Here is a 19012-nt window from a genome sequence, read left to right on the forward strand (position 1 = left end):
CCTTTTTGGCCTTTTTGTGGTCTCTTTTAGGGTTGGACGGTTGAGTAAACCAAACTAGGGAAAATAAAAACTTAAAAAATGTCAAAAAATTTGTTTTTAGCCCAAAGCCAGCCCATGTTCTGCTGTTGGGCCAGCAACGGATTTGTTGCAAATTCACCCAAATTCTGCCCAGGTGCATCTGAGAGAGTTTAGAGCAAATTTGGAGTTTTGTGGCTGTATTTTACAAGGACTTGAATTACCAGCGAATCGAACCTCGACTTGCAGGTTGCAGGAACAAATTCGGTAACATAGTGTGTGTGTGTGTGTGTTGACAAGAACTTTTATCTTTTTTATAGTATTAATTATTGGCTATGTTTCACAGGGGTATGGGCGTACCAGGCATTGGTACACATACCTTAATACCGGTTACACGTACCTGAGTACTGGATACTCAGTGGGTTCTCAATGGCGAGCATCATAGCTAAAAACCTTGATTAAGATTTCTGATTTTTATTTCAGTTTTTTTGTTTGCATGGCGGCTTGCTGTTCATCAAGCTTAATTCAGCATGTAATTTGTTTGAAATTTTGATACAATACTGATTAACAGTAAACTTTATCACTGTTCAAGTCAGAAGTTTATCATTTGCAATATGTCATTGTTATATGATTTATGATCTTGTTCATCCTTAAAGTTTGTCTTCTCTGTTATGCATCTAAACATTTAGCATATATTATTATTACAAACACATTGCAAATCCGAAATTGAAAACATTACATTACATCAGCAAACTTTATTTTCTTGTTTTGAAAACTCATTGTCATGACTCATATTTTCTATAAACTAGCAGTTGCATGTTTATTTATGTTCTATGAAGAGCTGATAGGATTATATTATTTTGTGTAATGAGAATAATTGATATTAAAATTATCATAAACATGAGTAATAATGAAGAATACCAAAAAAATGAGTAATAATGGAAAATTAATTTAAAATATCACAAAGTTGTCTTCCATATGTAAATGTATTGTAGATAAAATTATAAATATGAATAATTTCTATGAAAAACATGTGTATGTGTAGATCACTTAAAGTTGAACAATGGCTTTCTTATTATTAAAAGCAATTATTATGATATTATTTTCACAATCAGTGTGTAGTTTTTTTTTTCAAAAATAAAATATAAATTATGATAGTGTTTTCATAATAAGTGTGTGATTTTAAATTCTTTTCATAAGTTTAAAGCAACCCATAACAGCTACTAAAGCTATTTTTTTTAAAGAAAAACCATAGTTAATTAAAAGTTAAATAAAAATATTATAATATTGTTTTCCACAATAAATGTGTAGTTATTTACTTTTCTGATAAGTTTAAAGCAATTCATAACAGCTACTAAAGCCAAACAAATAGGAAAAAATACAAAATTAGATTTAAAAAATAGGAAAAACCAGAGTTAAAAGGGAATTGACATAACAAGTGGCTGGAAAATAAAATCTGGCAAGGGCTGACAATTTTTCGGTCTAATTAATTTTACAGGAACAAAGTTCCCACACATAGCCTATCGGCTAAAAAATTAAATCATATTAAAACAAATTGATGTACCCAAGTACCCCTGTCCCTATTTTGAAAAAAAAGCCATACTAGTACCTGAAGTACCCAATTACACCCTTCTCTGTGCAACCTTGATTATTGGGAGTAGGGGGAACATGATAGGTTCTTAAATCCCAAATGGATTTATGAATTTTGTGACATTTTCTCCATTTCTTGACATAGCAACCCCTTAAATTTCATATGGTTTGATTCTTTTTATTCTGTATGGTTTTTCCAGAGCATTCTATGTTGCTTTTCTCTTGGCAGTCTCAATGCCCTTGAAAATTTTAATTCCTTGTGGCACCACTTGTTTGCTTTTGTGCTATTATCATTTTTGGTGTGGAGTGCATTCTCATAACTTTGCAGTTGTGTGGACATTATCTGAACTTACAACTGTAAGTGCAAAAATACCCTCTAATTGGCATGGTCTCTTTGTTCATAGATTGAACATATGTGAGGGTTTTAAATAGGTTGTATCACCATTATATAAGTCTTAATTGTGAGTTTGTGAAATTGGTTTTCTCTGTTCCTTGTGGATCACCATGAGCTCATTAATAAAATTACCAATTAAATAGTTCATCCTATTCTTGGAATTTTTTTGGGATCCACGACATCCTCCCTTTTAGTGGATGGATACAACCATAGATCAAATATTGCCGAAACATTGCTGATAAGACAACTTATCACAATGCGGTCCACTAATAGGGACCTACGGCCCAAAAATCATTCATTTGACATTTTCTAATTTGTAGAGTGGAGTTTGGGAGAGGAAAAAAGGGTTTGAACGAAAAAATATGTGGTTTGCAGCGTTTTACAGCAATTTGTTGTTGATTTTAAGTGGATTCGAAAAGTTTTTTTCAAGTGAAATTGGGGTGGAAATGCCCCAAATCTGCAAAGACTTACCTCTGAATCTTATGCTGACCTTATATTCATCTAGTTGTGACTGCAATTGGAGCTTGTTTGAGGCTATTCACACAAACAAAAGGAACAAGTTAGCACAAAAATGCCTCAAGGATGTCTTTGTGCAATATAACCTTCGGTTGTGTGTAAGAAAGATAGAGGGAACACCGACTGATCCACTTGATCTGGACGTAGATGCTTACTGTGATTGGACATCACGAGTAGCCTCCATTGTTCACAAAGGACGAGATCTACAGTTTGGAGAGGCAGACTATGGAGTAGGGTGGATTGGTAGTGTGATTGGATGCCATTGAGGAGGATGAAGACATTGAGGAGGATTCCAATGATGATGAGTCATTGCAAGTGTCACCACCACATACATTTAGAATGGAGGTCTAGTCACAAGTAGTTGCACAGAGGGAGGAAGCACAAACACAACCACAACCATAGTGGACTTCTAGGACTAGAGCCCCTACTATTCCAATAGTTTTTACTAGAGCTGCTGGGAAGGGGAAGAGGAAGATGTAGACTATTTTGATGTTGTACTTGTATTTACCTATAGTTTTACAAAGACAGTTTGCTCTTTTTAGTTTGCTTCAGAGTTTAGACTATTAGACTGTAGCTGCCAAACCATCAACATTCCACACGAGGGTGTAATTTTGCACCCTTTTTGCATTTATATATATCTACACTGACATTTTTTGGGTATGCTTACTGGTTTTTTGACTCATTAGATGCTTCTTATTTAATTTTGAAAAAAATGCATTTCTAATAAATGAAGCAATTCTTTAAGTTCCCAATATTTTCCCAATAACTTCTGATTTATCTTGGATGATTTTTTTAGCCCTTGGCAATATGTTTCCGATAATGATATTTTGAACTATGGATACAACATCAAGTTGCGCTATCTATATTTAGTTGCTTTGAATGATGACACTTTTTGCTTGATCATCATTTTGTTGGATTGATCGCCAATGTCTCTTTCAGATTTAGGACGTGGACTAACCGCCTCTTGCAGATCTGTTTATCTTTGGTGTTTGTATTGGGCATGAAGAAGTCAATCTTTTGGTGCACCGAAAAGCATGTTCCAACAATTGGTATTAGAGCCAGGTCGCAGGGTTGAATCCCCTCGGGTGATGCTGAGGAGTGATTATTGGACTAATCACCATCGTCTCCCTTCTGATTCTGGATGTGGATTAATTGCTTCCCATGGACCCATTTATTAGTATTTGTATTGCGCATTAAGAGGTTGATCTTTTGGTACAATGGAAAATGTGTTCTGACACATTTGTCATATTGGAATCCACCTATGCTACATTGTAGTGGCTGACTTCTGGCACACATCTTTAATAAATCTAGACTGGAAAAGTTAAATTTAAGCATCCACTTGAATAAGTGTTCAGAGCGAAGATCAAGTTTTTAAAAAATAAATAATGAATTTGATTGGTGGGTAATCAAGATTGTGTGTCAAACTAAAGATGACCACTGAAATTATCTGCTTCCAAGTTTGTTTGAGTCTACATACATTTTCACTTTGTGGTGCATGCAAAGGCCATTTTTTGTCACCTTTGGTTTTAAATTTCATATCTTCTTTTCTCTTATCACTAATTGGCTTTAAAAGCTGAGAATCAAGAAATGCAAATTATACGTACTGTTTGTTGCTCATATTTTATATCCATAGATAATTTACTTTTAGCTATTGTTTTAGATCTCACTGCACATCATAATGAATGGATTCATGCTCCCTAAAGATGGCATGTTATTTGCATAAACAATCTTGTAATTGGCACAGTCTTGTTATTTTCCAAGAAAATGAATTGTTGAAAATTTCTAATATAGGCAGTTTTGGTTTATCCTTGGAACAGGTTCTCTGGGCATTCTCTATTTACTTGGAAGCAGTTGCTATTCTTCCTCAATTGGTGTTATTACAAAGGTCAAAAAATATTGACAACTTGACAGGGCAATATATTTTCCTTCTTGGGTATGCTGCTTACTGAAGCCCTATCTTTATAGAATACTTATGATGTAGCTTTGTACTGGTTTGATGCCAAAAAGATCCATAAATCACATGGATTGATGGTATGCATTATTTTGGCTACCTGTTACTTGTTTGAGCAATTATGGAAATATATGAGCAGTTATGTGTGCACTTTCTTATCTTTAACTACAATCTACTCTTCGTAATGCATATCAATTGCAAATAGTTCATGAAACAAAGACAAATAGCATTCTGCTTGACAGTATAGGTTTTCAGGAGTATCTGACTATTCTTGCCTATGTTATGTTTACACTACAGTGGTTAACTGTGATCTAATGAAATCCCTCAGATGCAGGCTAAGACTCCTTTTCTTATGCTGAACACCTATGCATTTCTTCCACTTTAACATCAGATATTGCCATCTGCTTTCACTAAATGGCAATATGTTTTCCTTGCAATTGTATGGTAGAGTTTGATCAGACAGCGCTACACTGTCATTGCTTAACGACATTCGTATTGTTCTTTTTGAAAAGGAGGAAACTGCAACTTCTTGTATTGACAATGTTTGAGAAAATAGAATACATACATTGTTTCTATAAATCCCTCTGCGAGCACTTGATTTCCTCATGAAAATGTCAAAACTAGAAGTTGTAAAAACTATTCCAACCATTAAAAGTGACAAGGAATTTCAATCCCCCAAAGTTCAAACTGTTCAGCTTCTGTGGGAAATTTTTGGTCAAACTGGTAAGCCTCTGCGGGAATTTTTTGGAAGTGTGATATAGAATGCATATGAAGAAATGACAGATTAAAGGTAATCCTTTACACAAAGGCTTCATTAGGCAAAAGGCTTATGGAAGCTTTCAGGGCTGTGGGTAAGGACACCAATTTGGTGGAGGAGGAGACCCTACCTGTGGAAGCACACCAAGGGGTTGGGTCTACACGCCTTTTGCTGAACCTTTGTGTCCTCTGTGTTGCAGCTAGGCCTCAGTAATCAGGTTCATACGCTTTTAACACCATTAGTTTAACAACAAACAAAGAACTGTGCAAAAGTTCTTTGGATCTGTCCCCTGCTTAAGCTCGTCTGGAAAATTTTCAATCCACAGGATTTGGAATAATTAAGCTCCCAGATGCCAGGCATTGGTCACCTTGAGCAACTTCTCTTCCTCTATACACTTTTTTAATGAGTTCTTAATATTATATTTCTGTCTCTGTAATCTTACTAGCCATTGTACTCTTGGGATGGATGGTTTGCGATTTTCCCAGTATGCAGGATCTTTAATGCAGTACGCTCAATTGCTTGACCACCTTATAGCTGCTTAATAATCATCAGTAATCCCCTGTCAGTGATTCCTAATTTGAGACAACGAATACAGCCTTTTCTTTAGCTTGACAACCTATAAGATTTTCTATCTCTGGTCAGCTGAGAGTGTATACTGTTGAGTTACAAAATGAGACTGATCTCATATTCTGTGGGCAAGAAGATCTGCTGTCTGTACGTCCCTTTGGAAGTAGAGATCAATTCACGTTATTCCACTATCCTGGTAAAGGGTTTTCATTCCTTTTCTTTTAATCCTCATTTTTAGTTATATGTACCTACAAGTGGCCATTAGAGCTATTCATCTGATCACATTTGGATAGCAGCGATTCATACACTGATGGGGGCATTAAGGCATTCTATGGGGTTGATATTACTGTTCATACAGAGACTAGCATGGTTCTCAGATTACTTTCTTCCACTTTCTTGATAATGTGTTTTTTCTTTTTTTCTTGGAGAGATCTTATAGGAACTTGAGATGGCCCCTATAACTAGCTGGTCGCTTTCTAAAGTTTCAGCTTGTCACAAATTTTGAAGGCATTAAGTGCCCTTTTAATAGCATCAATTCATACACAGATGGGGGCAGGGCAGTGAAATGACATTTGTTTTTGTGTGGAGGGATTTACCCTTGTCCACAACCCAAAACATGGAAGTAAGTGCTCAATACTCCTCCATCAAATGACCATTGGTCTCAGGTATTAGGAGATTTTCTCGTTTGACCATTCCCAGATCTTGCATTAATTCTTTTGTGGTGACAGAAGATAATATTGTCCTTTCTTTTGGCCTGAACTTTTCTACAAATATGCACAACACTGGATTCTGGGCATGATCTTCCACCTTACCGCCATCTCCTTCAATGCTTCATTAACGAGAGCTTCCTCAAAAGGCTATTTGCACTCATTCTTGGTCATATTGTTGGGGTTCAACTGCTTTTGTTTACCTCCTTTTGTTTCAGTTATGTTTCTCTAATGTTCTGTTTCTTTAACATAGGGTGTTTTTAGCCTGGTAGGTTTTGTAATTTAATTAAATCGTACTTTTGAGGTGTTCCATTATCTACTTTGCTTATTTGCGGACATGACTATAATTGTTTTCTTTCATACCCTCAACACTCTGAGAATACCACTGGTGTCCATTTCACCTAGGATATTCTTGAGTACTCCATCTGATTCCAGTTTTAAAAAGCTTTGAGGTAGGTACCTCATTCCACTCCATTCTCATATAACTTTGGCTCCTGGAATTGGTGAGTTTTACTTTTTAAGAATATCCACATTCCTCCCTACATGATTCGTTCTTTCTGGAACAGCTTCAGAGGCCCTTTAGTATAATACCAAACTTCATGAGCTTGCAGTTAACAATCTTGACAAATATTTTAATTGAGGGCCCTTTGATATATTCCACAAAACATGCCCATGTTCTCTATACCCGAGTAGTTTTATTGCTTCAGAATTGAAGGGTCTATACCCTGAGCAGTTTTATTGCTTCAGAATTGAAGGGAGATAAACTACTCCTCTCTCTCACTACAGTTCTGGAGAAGACCTTTGCTTTAACATGTGCTACTCCTTAAGGCTTTAACATTTGGGCAATGTGTATCTTCCTGGCTTGCAGAGCTTTGTGTGAGGATGGAAGGTCTTGTTGACACAAAAGTCTGTACCCTTGCTTGAAGTATGACCCTCAAGCGACTTTGTGTAACATGGAAACAACCTTCAAGTGTGGGACTTGTGCTGTGAGGTTGAATCTTTGGAGAAGGCCGGCTTCATTACAATCAGGATGCACCTAAACTACTGCATTTGAGGAAAAGGGAGAAGGAGATGCTGAAACTAAAATGTTGAAAGGGAAAGGTGATGCACCGAATTGAAATTTGGTTACTCTCTCTGCCTAGGACTGCTCTACACATCAATGAAAAACCCAAAATACACCAATCTTAATTCTATTCTATTCCTCAAGGAATCACATGCAGGCTTGTAATTGATTGAAGTGCTGGAAGGAAAAGGAATTTCACTATGCAGCAACTGCTAGCAGATTTAACACAACATACGAATCAAGAAAAATAGAAAAGAAACATTCACTACAAGGCACATTCATGCACTAGATAGCAGAATGGTAAGAAAATGTAAGAACATGAGATTTCGTTAATGGTAGGCCAAAGAATACAGTTGCAGAGCATAAAGATACTGAATAAATACAACAGAGAAGAACCTCGAAAATATTTACGAAGTTGCCTTTTAAAGAGATCAGGGATAACTCAGATTACAACAGTACAGTTCAAACTCCAACTACATTGGAGCTAAGTTACAGAGTACAAAATCAAGAAATTTAGATAAATCTGATCTTGTGTGTACATTTGATCATGAAGTGACAGGAAACAGCCAGAAATGAAGAACTCTATAGAAAGAATAGACAGCCCAAGTAGAATAAATAAGAAAAACTATGATTTTCTTGTGTATCCGATCCATGAAATGATGGGAAATGAGCCAACAAATGCTCCTAAAGTTGATAAAATCATGCCCATACCCTCCACAAGTGGCAGTATAGGAAGAAAAAGCCTTTATGTTGTGTGAAAAAGCCCCAAAAACCAGTTTGGCAATAAATATTGAGCTCTCGGGTCATATCATAGTGACTAGGAAAAATTAATGCAGGCACAAAAAAAAAAAAACTTTTTCAGCTTACGCACCATCGCACTACATATTTCCTTCCTGCACAAAAGACTTGCGATGTCGCACAAAGCACAAAAACACACAGCAGTGCAAGATTGTAACTTGCGCAAGACCGCAATGTCGAATGAGCAAGAAAGTTTTCCTTTGATAAGCCAACTCATTTAATGGAGCTCCTACGATGCCTGGAAATGCACAACAGTTTCGGCATGTGCGACATCACAACAAAGAGTCCCTTCTCTTCAAACTGTCCTGTGATCCTATGTGGGCACGAAAATGCAATGCATTTTCGACCTGCGAAGGTCGAATGAGAAAAAATTGACTCATACGATAAGCAAACTCATTTGACCAGCTCTTTTGATGCCCAAAAATGACCAATGTTTTCGTGCACCTGAGAATGCCCAAAAATACACAACTTTTCCTGGTTGAAATTTACAAAACTTATCCCATGAAAGATGTCTTTGATTGGTTGTTTGTAATGGGATAAAGGTTAACACAAAATGTCAATAGGTCCCACAAGACCTTGTCCATTGAATTTACTCGAGCTAGGAACCTTTCATAGATAACTTCCCACCAAAAAAGCAGATTTTGGGTCATTGACATTTCTTCTCATATCTGTCAATTCCAACTGCAAAAAGAATAGCCACTTCTTGCAAGTGTATATGTCTATACCTTAGTCACTCCATATTTTACATCCTTGCCTAGAAGAAAATCCTAAATAAACAGGTTGAATGGTAATAATTGAATTAAGAGATGGGTGCTCTTTGCTAAAACTTCAGATAATGCCCTCGAGATGCCTCTTTTACGAAAGCATAACAAACTCAGGAGAGTTTCATTATTGATGATTACTTTAAATTGGACTGTCGGTGTTGTTGAGGTTGTGATTTTTACTCATCTAATGGTAAATGAGCAAGTGATTTGCACAGCTTTTCAAGAGTTTCATTATTGGTCATTACTTTAAATTGGACAGCCAGTATTGTCGAGATTGTGATTTTTACTTCTCTAGTCGTAAAGGAGCAAGTGATTTTGCATGAATATAATTTTTTCAAGCTTTTTGAGCAATTTTATTGTACATGTAACAGATCTTATGTTCAAAGATATATCAAGGTTAGCAATACTAATCTTTGAGAGGAAACAAAATGCCAGAGTCATACTCAGTCATCATCGATATGACTTTTATCTAACATTGCAAAGCAAGGAGCTACTCTTGCCCAGTGGAACATGATGCATTACAAATTTCATTATTTATTGGAAGGGAGTTGTAAACTTGGAAGAGTGTGAGAAGAATGGTGCTCAATGATGAATGGGAGAATTCCAAGCTTGTAAAGAAGAAAATTTGAATTATTCAGAAAATACTTTTGAGAGGGTCTGAGATCTCAAAAGTGATGATCCCCAACTGTGTAGACACTGAATTCTGAAATTTATTTGATTCTCTTTAAGTATTTTGATATTTTTGTGTTTTTGCATTTATTTTGTGTTTTCAAGGTTTTTCTGATTTTTGTTGTTTTATGATGAGAGAATGCAATGCTTGAAAACTTTGACAAAATATTGAAAGGAAACTAACAGGAAAGGGCTCACACACAGAATAATTTCAGACTCTTAAAAGTTAATTTTATTCAAATATCTGCTTACATGCTGTAGCAGGCTGTACGGATCTAGGAATGCAAGGACAGCAATAAATCTGAAATGAATTATACTGCAATCCTGAATATTTTCTCTGTTGTCCCCCAAATTTCTGATGCAGATCCAAGGAAGTCCTGATTTCTACTCTGACTTCTGCTGCCAACTGCTAACAGCAAGCTGCCAAGCTCAGAGACTGGATTTTGCCTGTAGCTGTACAGCCAGGCTATGCATGCTTGGAATATAATGAATTGGCTACCCAGACTCTGATCTGCAATCTGATCATTGAACTCTGCTGTCAACAAGTCTGATCCAAGAGATATTCCACTAAAATTGATGTCAATCTGATCCCAATACTGATCTGTGATGAATCGTGTCACTAGGAGAGCTAGGGCCTTGTTCAACTCCCTATTCTCCCGAGAGTTTGCATTCTTGGGAGCTCTAATCTGCTGTTTAAACTCATCTCAGAGTTCAAACCCCAAAATGCCATTATAAAAATGAAGACCTGAATTAATGAAAAGGCTGTCACAATCTACTTTTATTTATTTTCCTTTTCCCTCTTCTAAGAAGTTTGATCCATTTCAGGGCTTCCAGGGTTTATTTTAATAAATTTTATTTGACTTATTTCAACTCTAGAGATTTGAACCTGTTGAGGGTCTTATTTCAATTAATAAAATGGTCACTTTTAAAAAAACAACTTAGGACTCCCTAGGAATATGTGCCGTGGAGGGGCATTTTAGTTTATCTTATTACAATATCAAGTGACCTAATTAAATCACTTTATTTTTATTTAAATTAAAACATTAGGCAATAATTTAATTATTCCAAATCTATGTCCCACAAAGTTTCAAGGATGGGGACATGGATGTGTTTCTGGGATTAGGGCCAATTTTTTGGGGATGGTAGGGGACGGCTATTAAAAAATAGTGGAATTTTTATATACGTAGAGAAATTTTAAATATGCATATCATAACATTGATAAAACATTCATCATGGACATTTTAGAAGCTTACTACATAGCATTATACTCGAATTGAGATTTCACATGTGAATTGATAAGCAAATTAACAAAATTGAAATTCTTTCATTGTCAATATATGGCATACACAGCAAAAATGCTCAAAGGCTCCAAATTTAAACCTTGAAATGACTTAAAATATCAAAATGGAAATACTATAATTAAACTAGTAAACAATAAACATAAAAGTCCGCAATAATATATGACTCTACATAATCAGTAGATGGTAGGTCTAAGAGTCTAAGTCAAGTAGATTTGTTGCCCTAACCTCCTCTTTCAACTATTGTTCACTTCTTCGCCAGCTACTCCTCTCGCTGCTCTTCTTCATTGTGATCGTGAAAATGGATTTCTTTTTCTTCTTTTTGGTTATTTAATGCTTAGATTAGGTTTTGGTATTGTTAAATGTGGTTTGGGGGTCCTTTGGGGCCAGGCAACTTTTTTTTTTCTTTCAAATTTTAAAACACCTTATTTTTTTTCCAATTTTAAAACACATTTTTTAACACTGGGCTTGGGCCATAGGGCACAATTGTTAGGATTTATAGGTATTGAAAGGGGAGGGGGAGGGGGAGCGGGGGGGGGGGCGCGGAGGGGGTGAATCAGTACAATGAAATGATTCCAGACTTAAGCTGCTAATTTACAAAACTGAATTGCCAACTATGCAATGACTAAACATATAACTGGTATTAGCAAGTAAAGCAAAATAAGATCAAATCACCACACACAATGACTCATGACACAGTTTTCTGGTCTCATGGAAACCCTTGTTAGAAGGTAAAAGCTGCGGTGGGGATCGTCCTCACAAGCAGTAAATGAGTTTGCCCAGTTAAGTGCATACAACTACCCTTTCTGAGGGTTCACCCTGTTAGGAGTGACTTTGTACCTTGCTAGAAGTACAAAAAAACCTGCTAAGATCTACCTTTCTAAAGGATTTGCAGAACTCTTTGTAGGAGATTTGCAACTTAGCTCTTGTTATGGTCCACCAGATCTAGGGTTTACCGGTTGTAACTGCTAGGAAACAACTAAATCTCTGATTTGGATATGGCACTCTCTTGCCTGTTAGATCCCTTATGCTCTCTGATCTGATTCTGCTGCACTATGCACTTCTCCTCTTTGTATCTTGATCGTGATTGCTGGATCACTTTCTTCTGCTTAGCTTACAATGATTGTCCTCTTTCGCCGGTTTCTTTCTGTTCACTTCTCCTACTCCTCATCAACAACATCAATCTGTCCATCACAGATCCTAAATGCTTACCTGTAACCTTTTTGCCTCTTAGTCCTGACCCTTCATTTGAATATTTGTTTTCCCTCTCTTTCATCTCATGCATTTCACATATCTCAATGGTTAGATTCGACTGGGTCTGTCTGCATCACTGTTTTACCCTTCCACCGCTCTGACTGGTCAAAACATATTACATGTCCCAAGATAATCCTTTCATCTTTTCTTAGCCTTCTATATGTGGATTCACGCTTACCAAATGTACCTCTTCCTTCACCGATATTCATATACTCACCGATCATGACATAGTGATCACTGATCGTGACAGGTGTCCTTCCTTTGCTTGTTGATCTGTATTGTTACCAATGAACCTGTTGGTTGGCCAACTTAGTTCTCACCGATCAGTGGTAAGTATACTATGATTGCCATCAATGACAACCATCGAAGAATCCTATATCTCTCAAATTGGGAAATGATTAGATAATTCCAATTGTCTTGTTTTTATCTTCCAATGCCAATTATCTCAACAACAACCAGAATTCCCTGGGATGGGTAGGGGATCTCTAGCCATCCCAGGGGCTTCTAGCTGTACCCTCATACCTTGCTGCTCTCAAAGTGGCATTTAAGGGACTGTACCCAATTTACTCATTTTGAAATGCCATTGGAGATCAAAAAAATATGTCCCCGCGTCCCTGCACTGTATTGCGGACGGGAGCGGGTCTAATAGTCCAGAGGACACATCCTCATGGAGCATAGCTCCCAACTGAAAACTGTTGATGCCCACACCATCTTGGTGTTGTCTAAATATAGCAGGTGAACTAACAGCCCACCCCAAAATAGGGACCTTTCTTAAAAAATAGGAAAATTAGCCAAAACGTCAAGAATGATCCCTGAGGTCCTTGATATGTTTCAGTTAGCTCCCAGTCAATCCCTAAAACCTCCGCTGGCGGCTGTCCCAAACTGTCCAAAATGGCTTATAAAGCCCTTGCATAGCTCCACAAACCTTTGGATGGGTCCCCTATCCATTCTGGTGACCTGTGGGACCCCAGATAATAGGTCAACCTCTGCTGACACTGAGCTAAGGAAGGGACATTATAAAAAGTGCATATTTCTTAAATATAGAAAATAATTGATGGAGGTAGGCCTTGTGCAGGCTTTGTTATGAAAGCATAGATAGAGGAAAGGTAGAAATTTAAAAACTTCTTAGATATGATGGCGAAGAGCAGAAATCTGTTCGGCAAATCATGGATTTATTTATGAAGCATATGGTTCACCATCTAGTACATATTAAGATAATATCTTATACTTTCTATAATAGTCAACTACTTGTCTATAGTCCGTCTTTCAGTCTAGATAGGAATGTTTCCTATCCCGTCTCTTTTTTCTTCAGTCCAGATAGGAATGTTTCCTATCCTGTCTCTAGTTTTGTTTCTAATTCCGTCTTCATCCTACGTGTTGTTTCTTTGTAATTCTTTGTAAGGAACACATTTGTTCCTCTGTTTATCAATCAATCATCCGGAAATCCGTTAATCTGCCAATTCTTGAATCTTGTAACATGGTATCGGAGCCATGATAAGGAATTTTTCGAAAAATTTATAATTTCTTTTGAAATTATCTGCACACCACGATAGTCGTCTCTTTTTTGCAGCCTCCTGGTCTGCAAAATCCGTGCCTGTATCCTTGGGAAAGCTCGCAATTTTTTTCTGCAAATCGCGTCCAAATCACATGCGTTTGAAGCAACTCGCGTCCATATATTTTCCAGCTCATTTGACAGCAAAATCGCGATTGTAGGGTCAAGGATTAGTTTGTTTTGTTTGCATTCTTCATCATTTGCGCTCTCCCTGGAAAAAAATCTGCCATTTTTATCAAGAAATCTGAAGTTTTTTCAAGCCTTTTTCAGCCAGGCCCTTTTTTTTCGAAACCCTAATTTTTGGGGTCGAAAAAATATTTTGTTTGCAGATTCTTGGTGGGTTTTTTGAGAGCTCAACTGGGTTGTCGTCCGTTTTTTTGGGTGCCTCGATTTTCGAGCCAGCGGATCCAGAAAATGACAGCAGATTCCTTTTGGGTTTTTCGAGCTCTCTTCTGGGTCATTCTCTGATTCTTTTGGGTCTTTCGTATTTTTGCCTCGAAGAACATGCCTTCACAGATTTTCTCAGTTTTTCATTGAAAAACGTGCCATGGCATCTTTGACAAATATTTTGCTCGACCATAATTCCAAATTCAATGGTCGCAATTATGGAACTTGGAAGCAGCGCATCATCGCAATCTTCGAATATCGAAACACCGATCAACTTGTTCTGGGTGTTACGCAGCGTCCGACTTCTCCGGGTCCTGATCAAGGCGAAGCTGCATTTTTCGCCTTTTGAATTTGTTTCTGAGATTTTGAGTTTGTTGATTTTCTCCTCAAAAATCATTTCAAGTTGTCTGTAATACGCAAGGTTGTGTGAGATTCTGGGTTTGTTGATTTTCTCTTCAAAAATCATTTCAAGTTGTCTGTAATATGCAAGGTTGTGTGAGGTTCTGGGTTTTACCGTTTTTTCCACGAAAACGAAGTTTTGTAATTGCAACTTATTTTGAGTCATAGCACTCTTCTGGCAAAGCTTCTTGGTTTCAGCATTCTGTAGATCCAAGGAGGGTCTTAGTTATCACAGAATGTTCCAACATCCGTACGTTGACCATTAAGGGAGGGTATTAAGATAATATCTTATACTTTCTATAATAGTCAACTACTTGTCTATAGTCCGTCTTTCAGTCTAGATAGGAACGTTTCCTATCCCGTCTCTTTTTTCTTTAGTCCAGATAGGAATGTTTCCTATCCTGTCTCTAGTTTTGTTTCTAATTCCGTCTTCAGTCTACGTTGTTTCTTTTAGAAACAACTTCCTTGTAATTCTTTATAAGGAACACATTTGTTCCTCTGTTTATCAATCAATCATCCGGAAATCCGTTAATCTGCCAACTCTTCTTGAATCTTGTTGTGCCTGCTCGTTATTTTAATTCTGCATTAGTGTGATGAATCAAGATGGAGACAAGAAGATAGCAATGGGCTTACTTGAGACCATGGTTTAATATCCTATTACATGACAATTCTTAGCAAGCCCCAATTTGACTCACTCAGCAACCCAGCAAAAAATGTTCGTTTATGACTACAGTCTGCCTGTTTATGACTGGAAACATCTACTACCCTCATATGCACAGGCAAATAGCAGATGTTTAATCACCTACACATTCAAATGACAGTTTACATATTTGGCAAGTGCAATTCAAGAGTGTGATGGAAATGTATTTGAATGAATTGCAGTGACTATTGTGTTAGTGTAGTTTGTCACTATTACAACCAATCAAAAGTGGATCGTATAACAAGTATTGGTTCAGAAAATTTGAGCAACTAGGAGGAACTTGTACCACTTCAAATATTAAATCAATTGTAAATAAGCTATTGAAATTGAACAAATTCTTTATGGGACCTTAAATTCCGAGCAACTATTTTGTTGAGTTCAATGTTCTTTTTCCTCTGTAGCTTGTGCATCTAAGACACTCAATTTATATACAAGGAACATACTTAACATCATTTCAACTTGTGATATTGCTGTCAGGATTCAACTGTGTAGTTTTCCAGTCAAACTCATTGACCCATGTTTCATGATAGTGGTTAATAAGAACCCATCTCTTATGAGACTGAATGGAATAACACTTATTGCATCTAGGTGATGCTTATAGAGGTGAATCACATGGATTTCCTGAGAGGTCACCCATCCCAGTACTACTTGAGCTCAAATGTGCTTAACCATGAACCATCATTTCACCTTACCATCCATAGACCATCTTTGCTATAAGACTTCTTAGTGTGAATTTACAGTCTACAGGAATAAATGCACATGTTGTGAAATTTGGAATGTTGGTAACTAATCAATTATCCTCTTATTAACTAAACATTGTCAGTGCATAATTTCTTCTCCTCTAGCAATTTTCAGCCTGATGATGGATTGCAGATTGTGATCTGAAATATTGACATAAAAACACACACACACACACACAATAAAATCCAAAAACTTGAGAAAACGGCTGTCATGGATTGTGGAAACCTGATATCATTAAATCCATCACATATTGTATATCATATTGTCATTGTATTTGTGCTTTAGTGTTTATGATTTTCTTAGATTTGTAAAAAACTAAAATATTCCCATATGAAATTTCTTTCACCTGTTGCATTGGGAAGGTATCAACTATCAAGTGATGATATCGTCTTGTATAGACTGAGTATTTTACCCTTTTGAAAGTTAAGACTTCCCTGTTGCACTTACTTTATCTTGTTGGTATGTTTGAGTATAGGATTCAAAGCAAGCTTTGAACAAGTTTTGCTTGAAACCAGATCACAGTAAGCATGTGATACTGCATATCTGATCAAATTTTGACTTGTTCTAAAGATAGAACAAGATCTCTTGCTGATATTTTAAATATGTAAGCAATCGTTTTGTTTTGTATAGTTCTAAATATGTAAGCAACTTTTTGCATAGCAAAAGTTTGAAAACTCTATAAAATAGCATCGAGGAATTTAGGTTAATCATCTAAGAAAGGCAGCATCCTACATCACTGGCTTATGTAAAATTTAAGTGTGAGGTTGATCATCTCTCCAAATACTATAGTAATTAATAATCAAAGGGGTATGCTATCTCCCATAACTACCCGGCGTACCTCAATAAAATCTAGTTCAATGCCACTTTTAGGTCCTATAGGCTCTAAACAATCTACTTATGTTTAGTTGGACAGATGCTTGGTGTTTGTTTAGTTGCATGTCTGAAGCTTATTGCCAAATGCAGATTAAGCCTAGCATGAAACACGATATTATGGATGTGTGTATCCTGAACAACTTAATGGCTAATGAAGCTTTTGCTTTGAAGTTCCCATGTGACAAATTTTGGATATAAATACCTAAGGAAAGTAAAATAATATATAGAATCTTACATAATTCAAATTTATATATTTATGCATATGCTGATATGGAGATATAAAATTCTACAATAGTCAAATAAAAAGGATTTACATCATACAGCACAGCAGTTTGAAAATGTTTTACAACATTTAGTCTGTGACGGTTATATAGGCTGACCCTAGGTCTCTCTGGTGTAATTTTATTGAACCAGCAGTAACATGAAAGTTTATATTTCCTCACAAAGAAATTGTCAGTTCTGCTTGATTTTTCTCTTGGGATCTTTTCCATATTAATAAACAATGCAAAAGGTATAGATGATCAACTGTTTGGGGGTCTTACGGCACAGCTAATGATCAGCCAGGTTTTACATAGCTTAAGCGTATGTAGTAATATGGAAGAACTCCGCTGACTAGATTTTATCCCCTCTCTATGCTATATATGTTCATAGTTGGTAGTAGCAGTAAAATTATGTGGTGACTACTAATTGTTTGAATGCTATGGTTGAGTTATTATTTGCTTCAGAATTTCTTCATTTGGCTGATTTGACACAGCAAATAATGTTCAATTTTTGCAGGGCTTACAGGGCATTTTACATCATGAATTGGATATATCGTTATTTCACTGAGAAACATTACTTTCGATGGATACGTAAGAATGTTTTATCCATTATTAACTCATGTTAAGGAAATCAATATTTTTCAAGGTTGTCTGATATTCCCTTTCATGTTCACTTCTCAGCTTGGGTATCTGGGATCATTCAGACGGCTCTCTATGCAGATTTTTTCTATTATTATTTCAAAAGGTTGTGTTCTTTAATCTTCATTTCGGGCGAATACATCTCTTTGTTTAATTGTTTCTCTATTTTACCCTTTTATTCATATCTGCATCTAACTTGATCATGATTGAACTGTTGTCTTGTATTACAGCTGGAAAAACAATGAGAAGCTGCAGTTACCAGCTTGATTTTGTGTTTAGACAAATTATCTGTATTGGGAGTCTCAACATTGTCAAAGCTAATTCTTGTTCAAGAGCTATGTAAATCTTCCAGTTAAGGCTAATCTTTTTTGGAAGCAAACACCTGTTCCATTTTATTTACCTAGCTATTGCAATTTTATCTTCTCATCAGACTGCTAAATATTCCCAGGTATAAAAATCTTGTGAATTAAATAACAATGCAAGCCAATTCTTTTATCACTATCCTAGTACTCAGTCCTGATCCTCGGTGACGTACCCTTTTCAAGATAATAGGAATGGGTGTGATATTCTTTTCAGGAATCTAGTTTATGTAATCTGGTAATTTGTAAGGCCTCAACTGGTTGAAATCATAACAACTGATCAGGATGGATTCTTTTTTCTCACCCACTAGAGCAGTTCTGATTGAAAACTCTGGAGTTTTCAGGGGAAGCTATTTTGTAATTGTTGAAAACTTATAGTTGAGGACCCTTCTCCAGCTACTTTCAGGGTATTTCGGGTCATAAATGACTGATGTTTGAAAGGGAATTTATTGAATATAGCATCTCAGAATTGTAATTGTTTAAAACTTAAACTGACAGCGTGTGATGTTCTTTGTTGATTTTCAATAATATATGTATTCTGGAAATGGCGTTAGTGCTATGTCTTTGTGAATTTTACCATATCATTTGCTTACCAAGTCTGATAATAATATACTCTACAGGAAGCTGGGAAACTTTGTTTTAAAATTTGTTATTCTTCAAGCTGATAAAGTTGGGGGTAAAAGGATTTATTATTGATCTAAATGTGAAAAAAAAACATTCGTTAAGCAATTCAAGTTGATATCAGATTTTTGTTTACGG

At 36.3% G+C, this 19012-nt stretch overlaps 1 protein-coding gene across 1 annotated transcript in view; it reads left to right on the forward strand.

Annotated features, from left to right (window-relative positions):
* ERD2B (endoplasmic reticulum retention defective 2B) overlaps window positions 1–18798 on the forward strand; it is a 31930-nt gene extending 13132 nt beyond the window's left edge. Inside the window, exons 3-6 of the mRNA XM_089819877.1 lie at window positions 4333–4448; window positions 17773–17846; window positions 17937–18000; window positions 18125–18798. Coding sequence (XP_089676003.1) covers window positions 4333–4448; window positions 17773–17846; window positions 17937–18000; window positions 18125–18161 — 291 coding nt within the window. The 3' untranslated portion in view covers window positions 18162–18798. The remainder of the gene's footprint in view (window positions 1–4332; window positions 4449–17772; window positions 17847–17936; window positions 18001–18124) is intronic.
* The last annotated feature ends 214 nt before the right edge of the window (window positions 18799–19012 follow it).

Source organism: Cupressus sempervirens, chromosome 3 (assembly GCF_028749045.1).
Source record: "Cupressus sempervirens isolate cs-2001-9-10 chromosome 3, ASM2874904v1, whole genome shotgun sequence".
Lineage (NCBI taxonomy): Eukaryota > Viridiplantae > Streptophyta > Pinopsida > Cupressales > Cupressaceae > Cupressus > Cupressus sempervirens.